This window comes from Lepus europaeus, chromosome 22, assembly GCF_033115175.1.
Source record: "Lepus europaeus isolate LE1 chromosome 22, mLepTim1.pri, whole genome shotgun sequence".
Classification (NCBI taxonomy): Eukaryota; Metazoa; Chordata; class Mammalia; order Lagomorpha; family Leporidae; genus Lepus; species Lepus europaeus.
In genome coordinates, this window is record NC_084848.1 from 41,548,769 (window position 1) to 41,561,874 (window position 13,106).

Genomic DNA, 13,106 nt, shown 5'->3' on the forward strand with positions numbered 1-13,106 from the left:
CGCTGGTGGTTGCGGGCCTGGGGTGGGGAGGGTGGAATTCCTATGTCACCCAGGGGTTGGCAGTAGCTGGAGCGAGCCAGGCGCTGGTTGCACATGATGGTGGCTGCAAGCCCAGTGCCTGCTCAGCGCCCCCTCCCTGGGTGCTGCCCCTCACTGTTCACAAGTACTGGCTACTTCCCCGAAGTACACACACCTCTAAGATCAGACAAGGGAAAGGTAGGGACTCCAGGGTGCTTGGCCCCTTTCTACGGGAAGCTGGCTGTGCAGGCAGTCCAGGAAGAGGGGTGCAGGAGTGGTTCCTGGGTGATCACACCGGCATCTGGGCAGCTGCTCTCTGCAGTGGCCCTGGGTCCTAGTGACCGCCCCCCCCACAGCTGCCGAACACCCAGCACTTGTGGCCTGGAGGCAGATGGGGGTATGTTTGTCTCAGTGACCCCCGGGGAAGGTTCTTTCTCTCACAGTCCCTGAGAGCAATGACCTCGTTTAGGGTCCTCACTGGGGGAATTCCTAGCACAAGCCTGAGACTGGGGGTCACCCTGGGGTGACTCGCATCATCGCCAGTGCTGTTTCTGCTCCAAGAAAGCCACCTCCTTGGCTCCTGGAAGAAAAGCCCATGTCCCCCAACAAGGCCACCCCGGAGACTGGAGCCCCCAGAACCACACACCCAGGGGGAGGCAGAGGTGTCGGGTGTCGCACCGGCGCCCGAGGCTCCCTTGTAGCCACTGCCCTTGGCAGCAACAGGAGAAGTTCAGCCCAGTCTCTCTTCCCCAAACAGGGCCACCGGCAAGCACCCCTGTCCTTTGCCTCCTATCCCATCCCCCATGACTGGCATCTGGCAAAGCCATCAGGTACTTCAGAGCTAAGACCGAGACCGAGATGGGACAGGGGAAAGAAACCACATTTCCTAGCCCCTGCCTCGGATTTGCTTTGTCATTGACACAGAGGAATGTGCAGAACTTTCTAGAGCCCTGCAGAGACCTGAGGGCAGGAAGACTGAGGGATTAGGTGGCGTGTCGGAAATGCAGGAAGCTTGCAGCCAGACAAGGAGAAGTCAGACATGCTGAATCCCTCAGCAGACGCCTGCAGTTTCCTGCTCGCCCTCACCTGCTAAGGCACTCACCTGCATGCAAGGCTCGGCTTTCGTGCGGGCAGGTCAGACGGGAGGCCATGACAGCGCCGGGCACTGTGTGCACACAGGTGCGTGCGCACACACGCACACAGGGGAGGGGAGGACCGGGGGTGGGGCCTGCAGGGGGCCGCCAGCAGGGAGCCAGCATGCGTTAGTACAGGGGTTTCACCAGAAGCGACACCATATGGATCTATGCCACAGAGCCCAACACCAGACCACACACACAGGACCACAGAAGACCCAGCACACAGCTGTCCGACTCCGGGAGAGGAGCAGTGATGGGGCGGGGAGCCAGCCGCTGGCTTTGGTGGGGGGTGGGCAGTGCCTTCTGCAGTGGAGTTGGGCTCCTTCCTTCTCTTTCTTGGATCCAAGGTTGATTGGGCACTGATTGCATTGCTCTGAGTTTCATGAAAGAGCAGCAGCAGGAATCTCTCCAGGAGGCCTTGGGCTGGGTGCTCCTGAGCTTTGCCATGTGGTTTCTTTCTGGTCCCCCACACAGGCCAGCTTTCCCATCGGTGGAGCGGCTGGCTTTCTGGGAGGGGCCTCCAATGGCGGGCTCCCCCCTTACCCCAGAGAGAGACTCAGGTCCAGTTAGGTTTTATTCCACACCTCCCCCCAGGCCCCTCTGCCCTGCCCTGGTGACATCCAGGTGCTGGCGGAGGCAGCTGTGGCGCTCGCGGCTGGTGAGACGGACACGACACACAGGACGGATGGAGTGGCTCAGGTGGTCCCAGAGGAGCCCGCACACCCAGGCCACCGCGGCATGCAGACGCACAGGGGTGCACGGGCAGAAGCGCAGGTGGGGAGGGGAGGCAGGCAGGTGGCAGCCCCGGCCCTGTCCGCGGTCCTTGTCAGCCCCCGGGCGTCCGTGCGGGGGCTGCTGCTGGGAGAAAGGGGGCGGGACGCAGTCCACCATAGCCAGGGAGTCAGCCACAGGCGGCCCTGGGAGCTTTGGAACGTGCTTTGGGGAGAGCTTTTAGCGGCAGCCCAGCAGCGCCCTCTTCTGGGCCCGGTGGGCTGCTGCGGCTTGGTTAGGCAGCTGTGTGTGGGCACACGTGGGGTGGGGGGGCAGGCAAGCGAGCACCTGGGCCCATGGGGGGGCTTCCGCACAGGGTGGGCTTGCCCTGTGTGCGTTGTTGTAGGGTGGCTGAGGCTCAGGTGAGCTCCCCAGGGCTCCACAGGGGTGGGAGGCATGCAGGGGAGAGCCGTGCCAGCAGCATGCTGAATGCCTGCCCGAACCTGGCTGCAGCCCCCGGGGCTACCTGCCTCCGCCCCGATGGGGGTCCTATGGGACCTGTGCCAGCCAGGCATGGGCTCCAGGCCCTGGCAGCTGACCCCAGACCTTCCAGGTGGGAGGCTGGGCACCTGGAAGCCCTTGGAGCTCTGGCTGCTCCCTCACCCCTAAGGTCTGTTCTTGCCTTGGAACCTGCTCCACAGGCAGGTCTGGCCCCGGGAAGTGGGCAGTGCTCTGTGCAGCAGGAGGAATCCCCACTCCATCGTGGGGCGGTGGGTGGGCAGGACAGGCCGGAGCGTGGGCGTGCGTGTGCAGGGCGTGCTGTGTTGAGGATGGGGTTAGAAGGCAAACAGGGATAAAGTGCGCCCCCTGGTGTGTAGAAGGTGATGTGTTTATACAAGAAAATTTATTCGACTAGATAAAACCAAACTAACCCCGGTCTGTCAGCGGCCTGGAGGGACAGTGGCTTCGGGGTGGCAGGGAGGAGGGGCAGCATTCTAGAAAACCTAAGTAGAGAGGTGAACTGCTCCGAGCAAGGCCCCGGGTGGCGCCAGCTCTGGCCGGCCTCCTCCCCCCAGCCCTGGCTGGGCCTAGTAGGGGTGCGCGGGCTCTGGCAGCAGCGACTCCCAGGAACTAGACATTAGGGACAGGAAACTGACCGGGGACGTTCTCTCGGTGGCCGCACGGTGGGGCACGCGGGGCGCCTCCCCCGCCGTCTCGCCTTCCTCCTCTTGAGGCCTAAGAAAGACACAGGCTCTCTTTAACCAGCAGCGTCTCTCCAAGGTTCCTGCTGGCACCCACCCGGGAGTGTGCGCCCAGTGTCTCCCCGTCCAGATAGCCGGGGGAGCCTGGACAGAGCAGATCCAGGAGCCGCCCACAGGCTGGCTGGCAGAGGGAAGACAGGTGCTTCATCGAGGGACAAGGTTCTGTGCGGGTCACAGGTGCTGGTACCTGGTGGGAGGGGCCTCCACCCCTCCTTCCCCGAGCCAGGTCTTCTGCTCAGTATGACTCAGGGGAACAGAAGCCCCTCCGATTCCAAGCTCAGGCCCCTCTGGATTTCTCCGACAAGTGGCCCAAGTGTGAAATCTGGGCCCCTCCTCCCCACCCATCCCCCTGGCCCGGCCTGCGGGGCACACGGCCACCACTCACCCAGGCTCCTCTGCAGGTTTGTCCTGGCGTTCTTTAAGCTCAAGCTGGGGGAAGAGGAGACTGGGGGTCAGAGCTGCTACAGAGGGGAGCCGTGTTCTCCAAGGGCTCCTCTGGGGCACTGTCTGGAAGCCTGGTGCACCCTGGGGTCTGCGCGCCTGGGGCCACCCTTTTAGTCCTCTACATTCACAGTCAGCATTTTCTACCCCTTATTTCCTTCCCATTCTCCCCACCTGCCCAGCCACCCAAACACCTGGCCCCTGGTCCGGTGGTCCCGAAGCCCCCCACCCACCCCATCTCCCCAGTGTGGCTGCCCAGCCTCCCAGCACCGGTCCCAGCTCACCAAAGTGGGTTTCTCCAGGGCGGCAAAGCGCTCGGCCCAGCTGCGTGTGGATTTCTCAAAGGCCTCGTGCCTCCTGATGAGCTTCTCCACACTGTCCACCGTGTGGCCGAAGTCCCGGCTGGCCAGGTAGGGTTCCTGGGCGATGAGCCACGCCTCGGCCACAGAGGCGTCCCTCGAGAACTGGCACACGTCCAGCCCTGCCACGAGAAAGGCGCCAATGCCTGGCTCAGCCCGCAGGTGTCCCCCAGTGGTCCCCAATCCCCACGCCAGGGACCGAGCAATAGTAGTTAGGTTTGAAAACAATGTTTACTAGAATGACAACAAAACATGCTGGGATGCATCTCTCCGAGGACCGGTCTCTTCCTGGCCCTCAGCTGTCTTGCAGCCCTAGGGGACCAGCCCCAGGCATCTGGGCTCACAGCTCCTTTCTGCTTCAGCCTGACCCTGTACCCTGGCCACAGCCCTGCAGGGACACCAGCTGGGTGTGACAGGGGAGGGGAGGGCTGGGAGCGGGCATGCTGGCTGGCAGAGGCCGTGTCCAGCCACGTGTCTGCCAGGATCTGCTGCCTGGACGCCTTCAGCCCCAGAGATCTGCCGATGGGTGGTGCTGCTGGGGTCCCTCTCCAGGCTATGGTGAGGACCAAAGCTGCTGTGGCGTCTTCCCCCTCTCTGCTGGCGTCTCCTGGATCCCAGGCTGTACTCACACATGTGTAGCCGCTCCCAGCGGGTCTCCCACTTCTCATTCATCTCCTTCTTCCTGGACATCACTTGCTGCAGTTTCTTGCTGATCTGTAGAGAGGGAGGAAAGCCCAGGGCTGGAGAATCCCTCTCCCAGTCCAAGGCAGTGCACAGATGAGGCCTGTGCTGCTCATGGAGTCCTGGCTGCTGGTCCTGGTCCTGCTCATTTTTTTATTTATTTGAAAGTCAGAGTTACATGGAGAGAGGGAGAGGGAGAGGCAGAGAGAGAAAGAGGTCTTCCATCCGTTGGTTCTCTCCCCAGTTGGCTGCAATGGCTGGAGCTGAGCTGATCTGAAGCCAGGAGCCAGGAGCTTCTTCCAGGTCTCCCACGCAAGTGCAGGGGCCCAAGGTCTTGGGCCATCTTCTACTGCTTTCCCAGGCCATAGCATTCCCAGGCCATAGCAGAGAGCTGGATTGGAAGAGGAGCAGCCAGAACTAGAACCGGCGCCCATATGGGATGCTGGCACTGCAGGTGGCGGCTTTACCTGCTACGCCACAGCACCGGCCCCCAATTTTTTTTTTTTTTTAAGATTTTTTTATTCGAAGGGCAGAGTCAGAGTCAGAGTCAGAGTCAGAGTCAGAGTGAGAATGAATGAGAGAGAGAGAGCGAGCGTGCGACAGAGCGAGCGAGAGAGCACACTCCAATTTGCTGGTTCACTCCTCCGATGACCACAACAGCCAGGGCTGGGCCAGACTGCAGGGCCAGGAGCTCCATCCAGGAGCAGTGGCCCAATCACTTGGGCCATCTTTCTCTGCTTTCCCAGGGCAGGTGGATCGGAAGTGGAGCAGCCAGGACTAGAAGTGCGGCTCCCATATGAGATGCTGGCATCACAGGGGGCTTAACCCGCTGCGCCCCGACTCCGGCCCCCTCGCCTTGCAGCTTGTCAGCTGTGCAGCCTGGGGTGAGTTCCTGGAATTGAGGCCCCCCACACCTCTCCTTTGCATGGGGTCACCAACTTCTCAGTGGGCCTATGTGGGGCTGCTGGGGAGGTTCTGAGCCTGCTGTCCGCACTAAGTAGTTGGCTCCTTCAGGCGGGGAGTGGGCTCGCTCTGGCTCGTGAATGAAAGTCAAGCTCCCCAGAGAAATCGCAGCCCCAGCCCCCTCCCGGAATCTGCATGGGTGGCCAGGGTGGCCCAAGGAGGCGCAGGGGCCTTGCCTCGGCCCCACTGCCCCTCTCACCTCCTCCGAGGCCTGGTGCTGCCGCTGCAGCAGGGACTCGCCGAGCTCCTGGCACGCGCTGAAGTTTTTGCTCCGGGTCTCGATCTCAGCTTTGATGCCCTGGTGGTATTTCATGAGCAGTTCCACGGAGGAGACGTCCCTGGGGGCGGGAGGGCAGGCGTGGGAGGGCCCCTCTGGCGCCAAGGCTGCCTCCCGCCTGCCTCCAGGAACCCAGCCCTGGGTCCCTCCTCTCTGGCCAGAGAGGGCGTCCTCAGATGTCCCCCCACCATGTCTGCTGCTGGTCAGAGGCAGAGGCTGCAGAGACTTCAGGGAGTTCATAGAATATGCAACTAAAAGATGTTTATTTTGGCCCCCCAAAAATTCTGAAGTCTGTACGTCTAAAAGACCTCCAGAAAATTCATGGAAAATGTGTTCTGTGAAAACACTGTGCACAGATTTCAGATAGTTTTTGTAACGAAATAAACTTTTTATTGTAAACATTTTTTTTAAAATTCTATTTGAGGGGCCAGCGCTGTGGTATAAGTGGGCAAAGCCGCTGCCCGCAGTGCTCGCATCCCATATGGGTGTGGGTTCAAATCCTGGCTGCTCCACTTCTGATCCAGCTCTCTGCTATGGCCTGGGAAAGCAGTGGAGGATGGCCCAAGTCCTTGGGCCCCTGCACCTGCATGGGAGATCATGAAGAAGCTCCTGGCTCCTGGCTTCAGATCAGCTCAGCTCCAGCCATTGTGGCCATTTGGGGACTGAACCAGCAGATGGAAGACATCTTTCTCTCTCTCTCTTATTCTGCTTCTGCCTCTCTGTAACTCTGCCTTTCAAATAAATCAATCTTTTAAAAAAACCTATATTTGAGAGAACAAGCGAATGTTCCTATTTTCTGGTTATCTTTGAAAAGTTTTAAAGCCTTTTTTCCATTTTATTTGTAAGGCAGAGAGCAAGAGAGAAGAGGGAAACAACTTCTATCCACTGCTTCATTCCCCAAATGCCTTGTAACAGCCAGGCCGATGCCAGGAGCCTGGAACTCCACCTAGTTCTCCTGTGTGGGTGGCAGGGACCTTCGTACCTGACCCATCATCTGCTGCCTCCTAGGCACACTGGCAGGGAGCTGGATCAGAAGCAGAGGCTGGACTCAATCCCAGGCACTCAACATGGGGTGCGGGCACACTCAGGGATGGCTTGACCTGCTGTGCCCCAAAGACCATCTCTGCCTGGGTATCTTTTAATTCAACTTTTCCATGAACTTTTGCAAGGACCCTCAAAAACTGGGAATATATTAAAAACACCAGAACAGTGTTTTTATGTGGGTAAAGTATGTATGTGAATTGCATCTCAATACAGATGTTAAGAATACAAACATGGCCCCTGGGACAGGTGCCCTCAGGGTGGACGCTTGGAGATGGGCCAGCAGTCACTGCTGACCAAACAGTGGGTTGAGGGCCCTGAGCCTGCTGGGCTGGCACAGCCCCTGTGCCTGAGTCCACCTCTCATTACCAATCGGCTCCATCCTGAGCCCTGGGTTTGATGGCCCCCATGTCCCAGGGCTAGGGGAAGAGCAAACAATCTTGGATCTGCTCAGCTTTGGACTTGTGAGCACTGCTCCTTTTTTGCTGGTAACTGTGGTCATGGCCCCCATGGGGAGAGCCTGAGTGACACACACCTTTCTCGCCTCACTCTGTGATGGTCAGTCCTCCCAGTGGAAGCTTAGCCACTCTGACTCTGCCAAGACCCAACCTGGATGCAGCTCAGGCCACAGGGTGTACCCAAGGATTCCAGCGCTGGACACTCCCTCCAGGGAGGTGCCCAGTGTGGCACCTGGGGCTCACCTGGGCCTCTCCTGGGTCTCCATCTGCCGAATGATGCTCTCCATCCAGGAGAGGAGGTCCCGGACCATGCTGAAGAAGCGGAATTTGTCTGCCGTGTCCACCAGCTGGGTCCGGCGCCCGGTGCAGGCATCGAGCAGCGCCTGCCACGCCGCCGACACCTCCTGCTCCTTGTTCTGGATGGCATCAGCCTTCTCCCCGGCGTACGCTGTCTGCAGGCGGGTGGCCACATCCTGGAACTGCTGCACCTGCGGGCGGGGAAAACCAGGTGTCGCTCCCTGCTCCGAGGCGTCACGGACTCAGGGCAGAGGCCATCGAGGCTGTGCTGGGAGGTGGATCTCCAGTCTCCCACCCAGGGTGGGAGGGGAAGACGCCTTGCTTTTTGTTTGGATTATCACCAAGAACCACGATGAAGAGAGGGGGTGTTCGACACTGCTGTGCACCCTTTATGCTTATTGATCTTCTCTTTTAGAATCACTGCATGCAAGAAGTACTTCAAGGTCTCTTCAATAATTTTGTGGAGGGACCAAAGCTGTGATGCAGTAAGGTTAGGCCTCCGCCTGTGGTGCCAGCATCCCATAACAGTGCCAGTTGGAACCCCGGCTGCTCCACTTCTGATCCAGCTCCTTGCTAATGGCCTGGGAAGGCAGCAGAGAATGGCCCGAGTGCTTGGACCCCTGCACTCATGTGAGAGACTCAGAAGAGGCTCCTGGCTTTGGATCAGCCCAGCTCTGGACATTGCAGCCACTTGGGAATGAACCAGCAGATGGAAGACCTTTCTCTCTTGCTCTCTATAACTCAGCCTCTCAAATAAATAATCTTATTTTGTGTGTGTGTGTGTGGAAAAAGGAAAGAAAAGCTTACTTTGATGCAAAAAATTGAAATGCATGCACAGTGTTTTCATAAATACACATTTCCTGTAAAGTTCCTATAGAGCCTTTGTACGCATGGATTTCAATTTTTGCACTAAAATCTTTTTTTCTTTGAGATACAGAGAGTACTCCTATTCACTAATTCTCTCCCTAAATGCCCACAATGGCTGGAATTGGATCAGGCCGAAGCTGGGAACTGGAAGCTCCATCCAGGTGCCCTGCATGGGGGACAGGAGCCCAACGACTTGAGCCATCACTGCTGCCTCCGTGGGGCTGAGCTGGAGTCAGTAGTGGAGCTGGGTGTTGAACCCAGGCACTCCGATGTGTGTTGGGGCATCTTACCCGCTAGGCCAAATGCCACCCTAATTTATCTTTTTTTTACTGCCTCTCCAGGGAGGGGCAGCTTCAGACCTCCTGTGAGTCGGTCCCAGGGCAATGAATGAAACCTCACTCCTGAGCCCTCAGGGGGGCCACACCTGTCTCAAGTTGACAGCCGCACACCAGGTCCCACCTCCAGCTGGAGGTCCCTCTTCCTTGGTGTGGAGCTCTTGGTCCCACTGGGCCAGCCCAGAACTGCACAGCTGGCCCATTTCTGTTTCCTCCATTGGGAACCTGGGATCTCCCTGGCAGCAGGCACCTTGGCCCTTGCCCTGAGCTCTGGGTGACCCTAGGGACCTGCAGAGGTGCTCCAGGGCCACCCCACTGAGGGGAGAGCGGCCTACATGCATATCTTGGGGTCTTTTCATGTGAAAAGGCTGAGCTGCTTGGGGGCCAAGCATGTGGGGACCACAGCCCCACCATGAGGGGCCAGGTCCTGGCTCCCCCACACCTCTGCACGTTCCTAGGCAACTCGTTGTCCCTCTGTGCTTCCCTCTCTGCATCTACAAAACACAGACAGCATCAGTGGTGACCCAGGGGGGTGGCTGTAAGGACCCAGGGACTGTATACCTTGCTGAGAATGGTACTTGGTGTTAGCCAGGTGCTACATATAAGGGTGCTTCTGAAAATTCATGATGGCATTAAAAGATAAGTGCAAGACATTTTTTTGTAAGCCACACATGCAGGAGTCTTCAGAAAGGTGATGAAAAATGCCTGTTAGGCAAAAATGATGCATGGATTTTAACACTCTGTTGCACCAAAATGAAGTTGTCTTTTTTTTTTTTTAATTTTTGACAGGCAGAGTGGACAGTGAGAGAGAGAGAGAGACAGAGAGAAAGGTCTTCCTTTTTGCCATTGGTTCACCCTCCAATGGCCGCCGTGGTTGGCACACTGCGGCCGGCGCACCGCGCTGATCCGATGGCAGAAGCCAGGTGCTTCTCCTGGTCTCCCATGGGGTGCAGGGCCCAAGCACTTGGGCCATCCTCCACTGCACTCCTGGGCCACAGCAGAGAGCTGGCCTGGAAGAGGGGCAACCGGGACAGGATCGGTGCCCCGACCGGGATTAGAACCCGGTGTGCCGGCGCCGCAAGGTGGAGGATTAGCCTATTGAGCCGCGGCGCCGGCCTAAAGTTGTCTTTTAATTCCCCTTTTCGGGAATTTCTTGAGGTACTCTCGTACATGTTACCTAATAATCCCACATGGCTAGAGAAACAGCATTGTCAGGTCATCTATGCATGGGATTTTTGTGAGGGTTCAAAGAACTACTTCTGAAGCTAAAGAATGCCTGGAAGTCAGGCTCCCTGCTCTGAGCTGTTGGCTCTAGAAAGAGGTGAAATCAGGGGCCGGCGCTGTGGCACAGTGGGTTAACGCCTCGGCCTGAAGCACCAGCATCCCATATGGGCAGCCGGTTCAAGACTGGGCTGCTCCACTTACGATCCATCTGTCTGCTATGGCCTGGGAAAGCAGTGGAAGATGGCCCAAGTCCTTGGGCCCCTGAACCCATGTGGGAAGAAGCTCCTAGCTCCTGGCTTTGGATGGGCACAGTTCCAGCCATTGCAGCCATTTGGGGGAGTGAACCAGAGGATGGAAGACACCTCTCCCTCTCTCTCTCTCTCTCTCTCTCTGCCTCTCCTCTCTCTGTGTAACTCTCTCTTCTTTTTTTTTAATTTTTTTTTTTATTTTTTGACAGGCAGAGTGGACAGTGAGAGAGAGAAACAGAGAGAAAGGTCTTCCTTTGCCGTTGGTTCACCCTCCAATGGCCGCCGCGGCTGGCGCGCTGCGGCCGGCGCACCGCGCTGATCCGATGGCAGGAGCCAGGTGCTTCTCCTGGTCTTCCATGGGGTGCAGGGCCCAAGCATTTGGGCCATCCTCCACTGCACTCCTGGGCCACAGCAGAGAGCTGGCCTGGGAGAGGGGCAACCGGGACAGAATCTGGTATCCCGAACGGGACTAGAACCCGGTGTGCCGGTGCTGCAAGGCAGAGGATTAGCCTATTGAGCCACAGCGCCAGCCTGACTTTCAAATAAATAAATAAATCTTTAAAAAAAAAATAAAAAAGAAAGAGGTGAAATCTCCCAGTATGTGTTCTGCAGATTTCCCTTTTAGAAACCAGCAGAGCCCTGACAGCCCACTTGGGGGCCTCCAGGAAGGTGGCTGTGGAGAAGGCAGGTGCTGGGGGCCAGGGGCACAGGTACCTGCACGCCCAGCAGGTGCAGCTCCCGCTCGAAGGCCGTGTGCACCCGGTGGAAGGACTCAGCCGAGCTGGCGTCCAGCCCCACGTCCGCAGGCAGCTCGCGGTGCTTCTCGTCGATGAGGCCCAGGATCTCGGTGCCCGTGTAGAAGTAGCGGTGCAGGTCGTGGGAGGCAGCCAGCAGCTGCATGCGTGTGTCGATCAGCTCCAGCAGGTCTGCCCACATCTCGTTGAGCCCGTCCTTCCACTCGGCGATGGTGGCCGCCTCGCTGTGGCCTGCGTCGATGAGCCGCTCGATGACGGCGTTCACGTTGTCCACCCGCTCCTGCCCGATCATCCCCGTCTCCCGGGCGAAGTCCCGGAACTTGTCCCGGAGCAGCTGCAGGTGGGGTGGGCACACAGACACTGAGTCGGGTGCTCAGGGACAGGGGGGTGTCATCGTGCCCCCTCCCACGCAGCCACTGCCACCACCCAGAGCGCAAGGAGCTCTGTGTGGTGTGGCACGTTGGTGGCGGGGGGCTACCCCGTCGGCAGGAGGCACAGGAAGCGGGAGCCGCGGCTACTCACAGTGACGTGGTCAAAGTCTTGCCCCATTTCGGGAGACGACGCCACCTGCTCCTTCTCCGCTATCCACTGCTCCAGGTCGTCGGCCTCCCTCTTCAGCTGGAACAGGTGGTACATGTTCTCCAGCTTGCGCTTGCGCTCCTCCGCCATGTCCTTCAGCCCTGCGTAATGCTTGTCCACCTGGCCCTGCAGCCTGATGATCTGCTCCCTGCAAGTCAAGCCCACAGGGGCCTCAGAGCCCACCCATCGAGGACCCTGCTCCTCCCGCAGCCCGGCGCCAAGGATGGGGGAGAAAGGACAATGGCCAGGGAAGAGGCGGGGGCGGGGGGAGGAGGAACCCTTAGGTAAGGGTCTCAGGGGACCACAGCACTGGTCTTGGAGGTCCATCTGGGAGTAGCGCCTCCCAGTGCCTGTTGCCCTGGGCAGCTCCAGATTTGACAAGTGCAAAGGGGGACCTTCTCTGCTCACCTCCAGAGGTGGCTGGTGGAGCAGCACTGCCCAGGGGACCCTGCTTAGCTCTTAGGGAAGAGTGGGCACCAGGGGTTCAGTGCTTGGGACCCCCTGGGAGATTTTTGGGGGCTGCTGCAGATCTCATGGCAGGACTGTGACTGAGGGTGGCCTGGGGAGTCTGGCTCAGTGGGCTCCCACGTATGCAGTTCACGCACAACTCAACAGTTCTAATGGGTGCAGGCTTCCCCCTTTCACTCCCATATAATGACTTTGCTGAGTCACTATGAGGTCTTGAAGAACCTTCCAGATCATACGGGAAAGTGATTGGTCCTCAGCATCTCACAGCATCATCTGACTGCAAAATTCTAAGGCTCTCGGTTGCCCCAAGACGGTGGCGTTGCCATTCCGTTCGTTCTCTGAGCTTTTGGCAGAGCGGCCCCCAGTGGGCCCCTGTGAAGTTACACCAATGCATACAGTGGAACTGGGTTTTCCCAAACCCTCTTATTTTGGGTTATGGGCTGGTGGAGGCCCCTGGCCAGAGGCCCACATCCTGCCAAGTTGCCCCAGGAGGCACACGCACCCCTCGGGGTGGCCCGCGGACAGCAGGCCCTGGGCCCGGCCGGCCAGCTGCTTGATGTTCCGCCCATACTCCTCCACGGCGCGCTGCTGCCGCAAGTGCCGCTTAAGCATCACGATGGCGCCTTCTTCATCCTAGGGGGCAGTAGGCGGGCGTCAGGGCCAGCGTCCAGCCTGGCTGTGCTCCCTCCCTTGGCAACTGACAGCCCAGCTCCTGGGGGAGAGCCACACCTGTTCCCTTCCCTCTACTCTGCTTCCCCAGTAATGTCTGCACCCTACTTTCTTCTCTGGACTTCCCCTAGTCTTAGCTGATTCCTGCCCTTCCGTCTAGGCCCATGTCCAGTCCTCTGGTCCCTATGTCACTCCAGCTTCGAGAGAGCCTTGCCCCTCCCACAGCAGTTCCCTGGTACAGAATCTGTGCCCAAGGCAGTGAAGGAGCCCCGGGTCAGAGCGCCCCGCATCTGGCAGGTGTGGCCCATGGCGCAGTG

At 58.8% G+C, this 13,106-nt stretch overlaps 1 protein-coding gene across 1 annotated transcript in view; it reads right to left on the reverse strand.

Annotated features, from left to right (window-relative positions):
- Positions 1-13,106, reverse strand: part of SPTB (spectrin beta, erythrocytic) — a 76,435-nt gene that overhangs the window by 8,015 nt on the left and 55,314 nt on the right. Inside the window, exons 23-31 of the mRNA XM_062181783.1 lie at positions 12,623-12,753; positions 11,596-11,800; positions 11,033-11,407; positions 7,591-7,835; positions 5,771-5,909; positions 4,557-4,641; positions 3,853-4,049; positions 3,513-3,556; positions 3,023-3,101 (exon numbers count right to left, since the gene is read on the reverse strand). Coding sequence (XP_062037767.1) covers positions 3,023-3,101; positions 3,513-3,556; positions 3,853-4,049; positions 4,557-4,641; positions 5,771-5,909; positions 7,591-7,835; positions 11,033-11,407; positions 11,596-11,800; positions 12,623-12,753 — 1,500 coding nt within the window. The remainder of the gene's footprint in view (positions 1-3,022; positions 3,102-3,512; positions 3,557-3,852; positions 4,050-4,556; positions 4,642-5,770; positions 5,910-7,590; positions 7,836-11,032; positions 11,408-11,595; positions 11,801-12,622; positions 12,754-13,106) is intronic.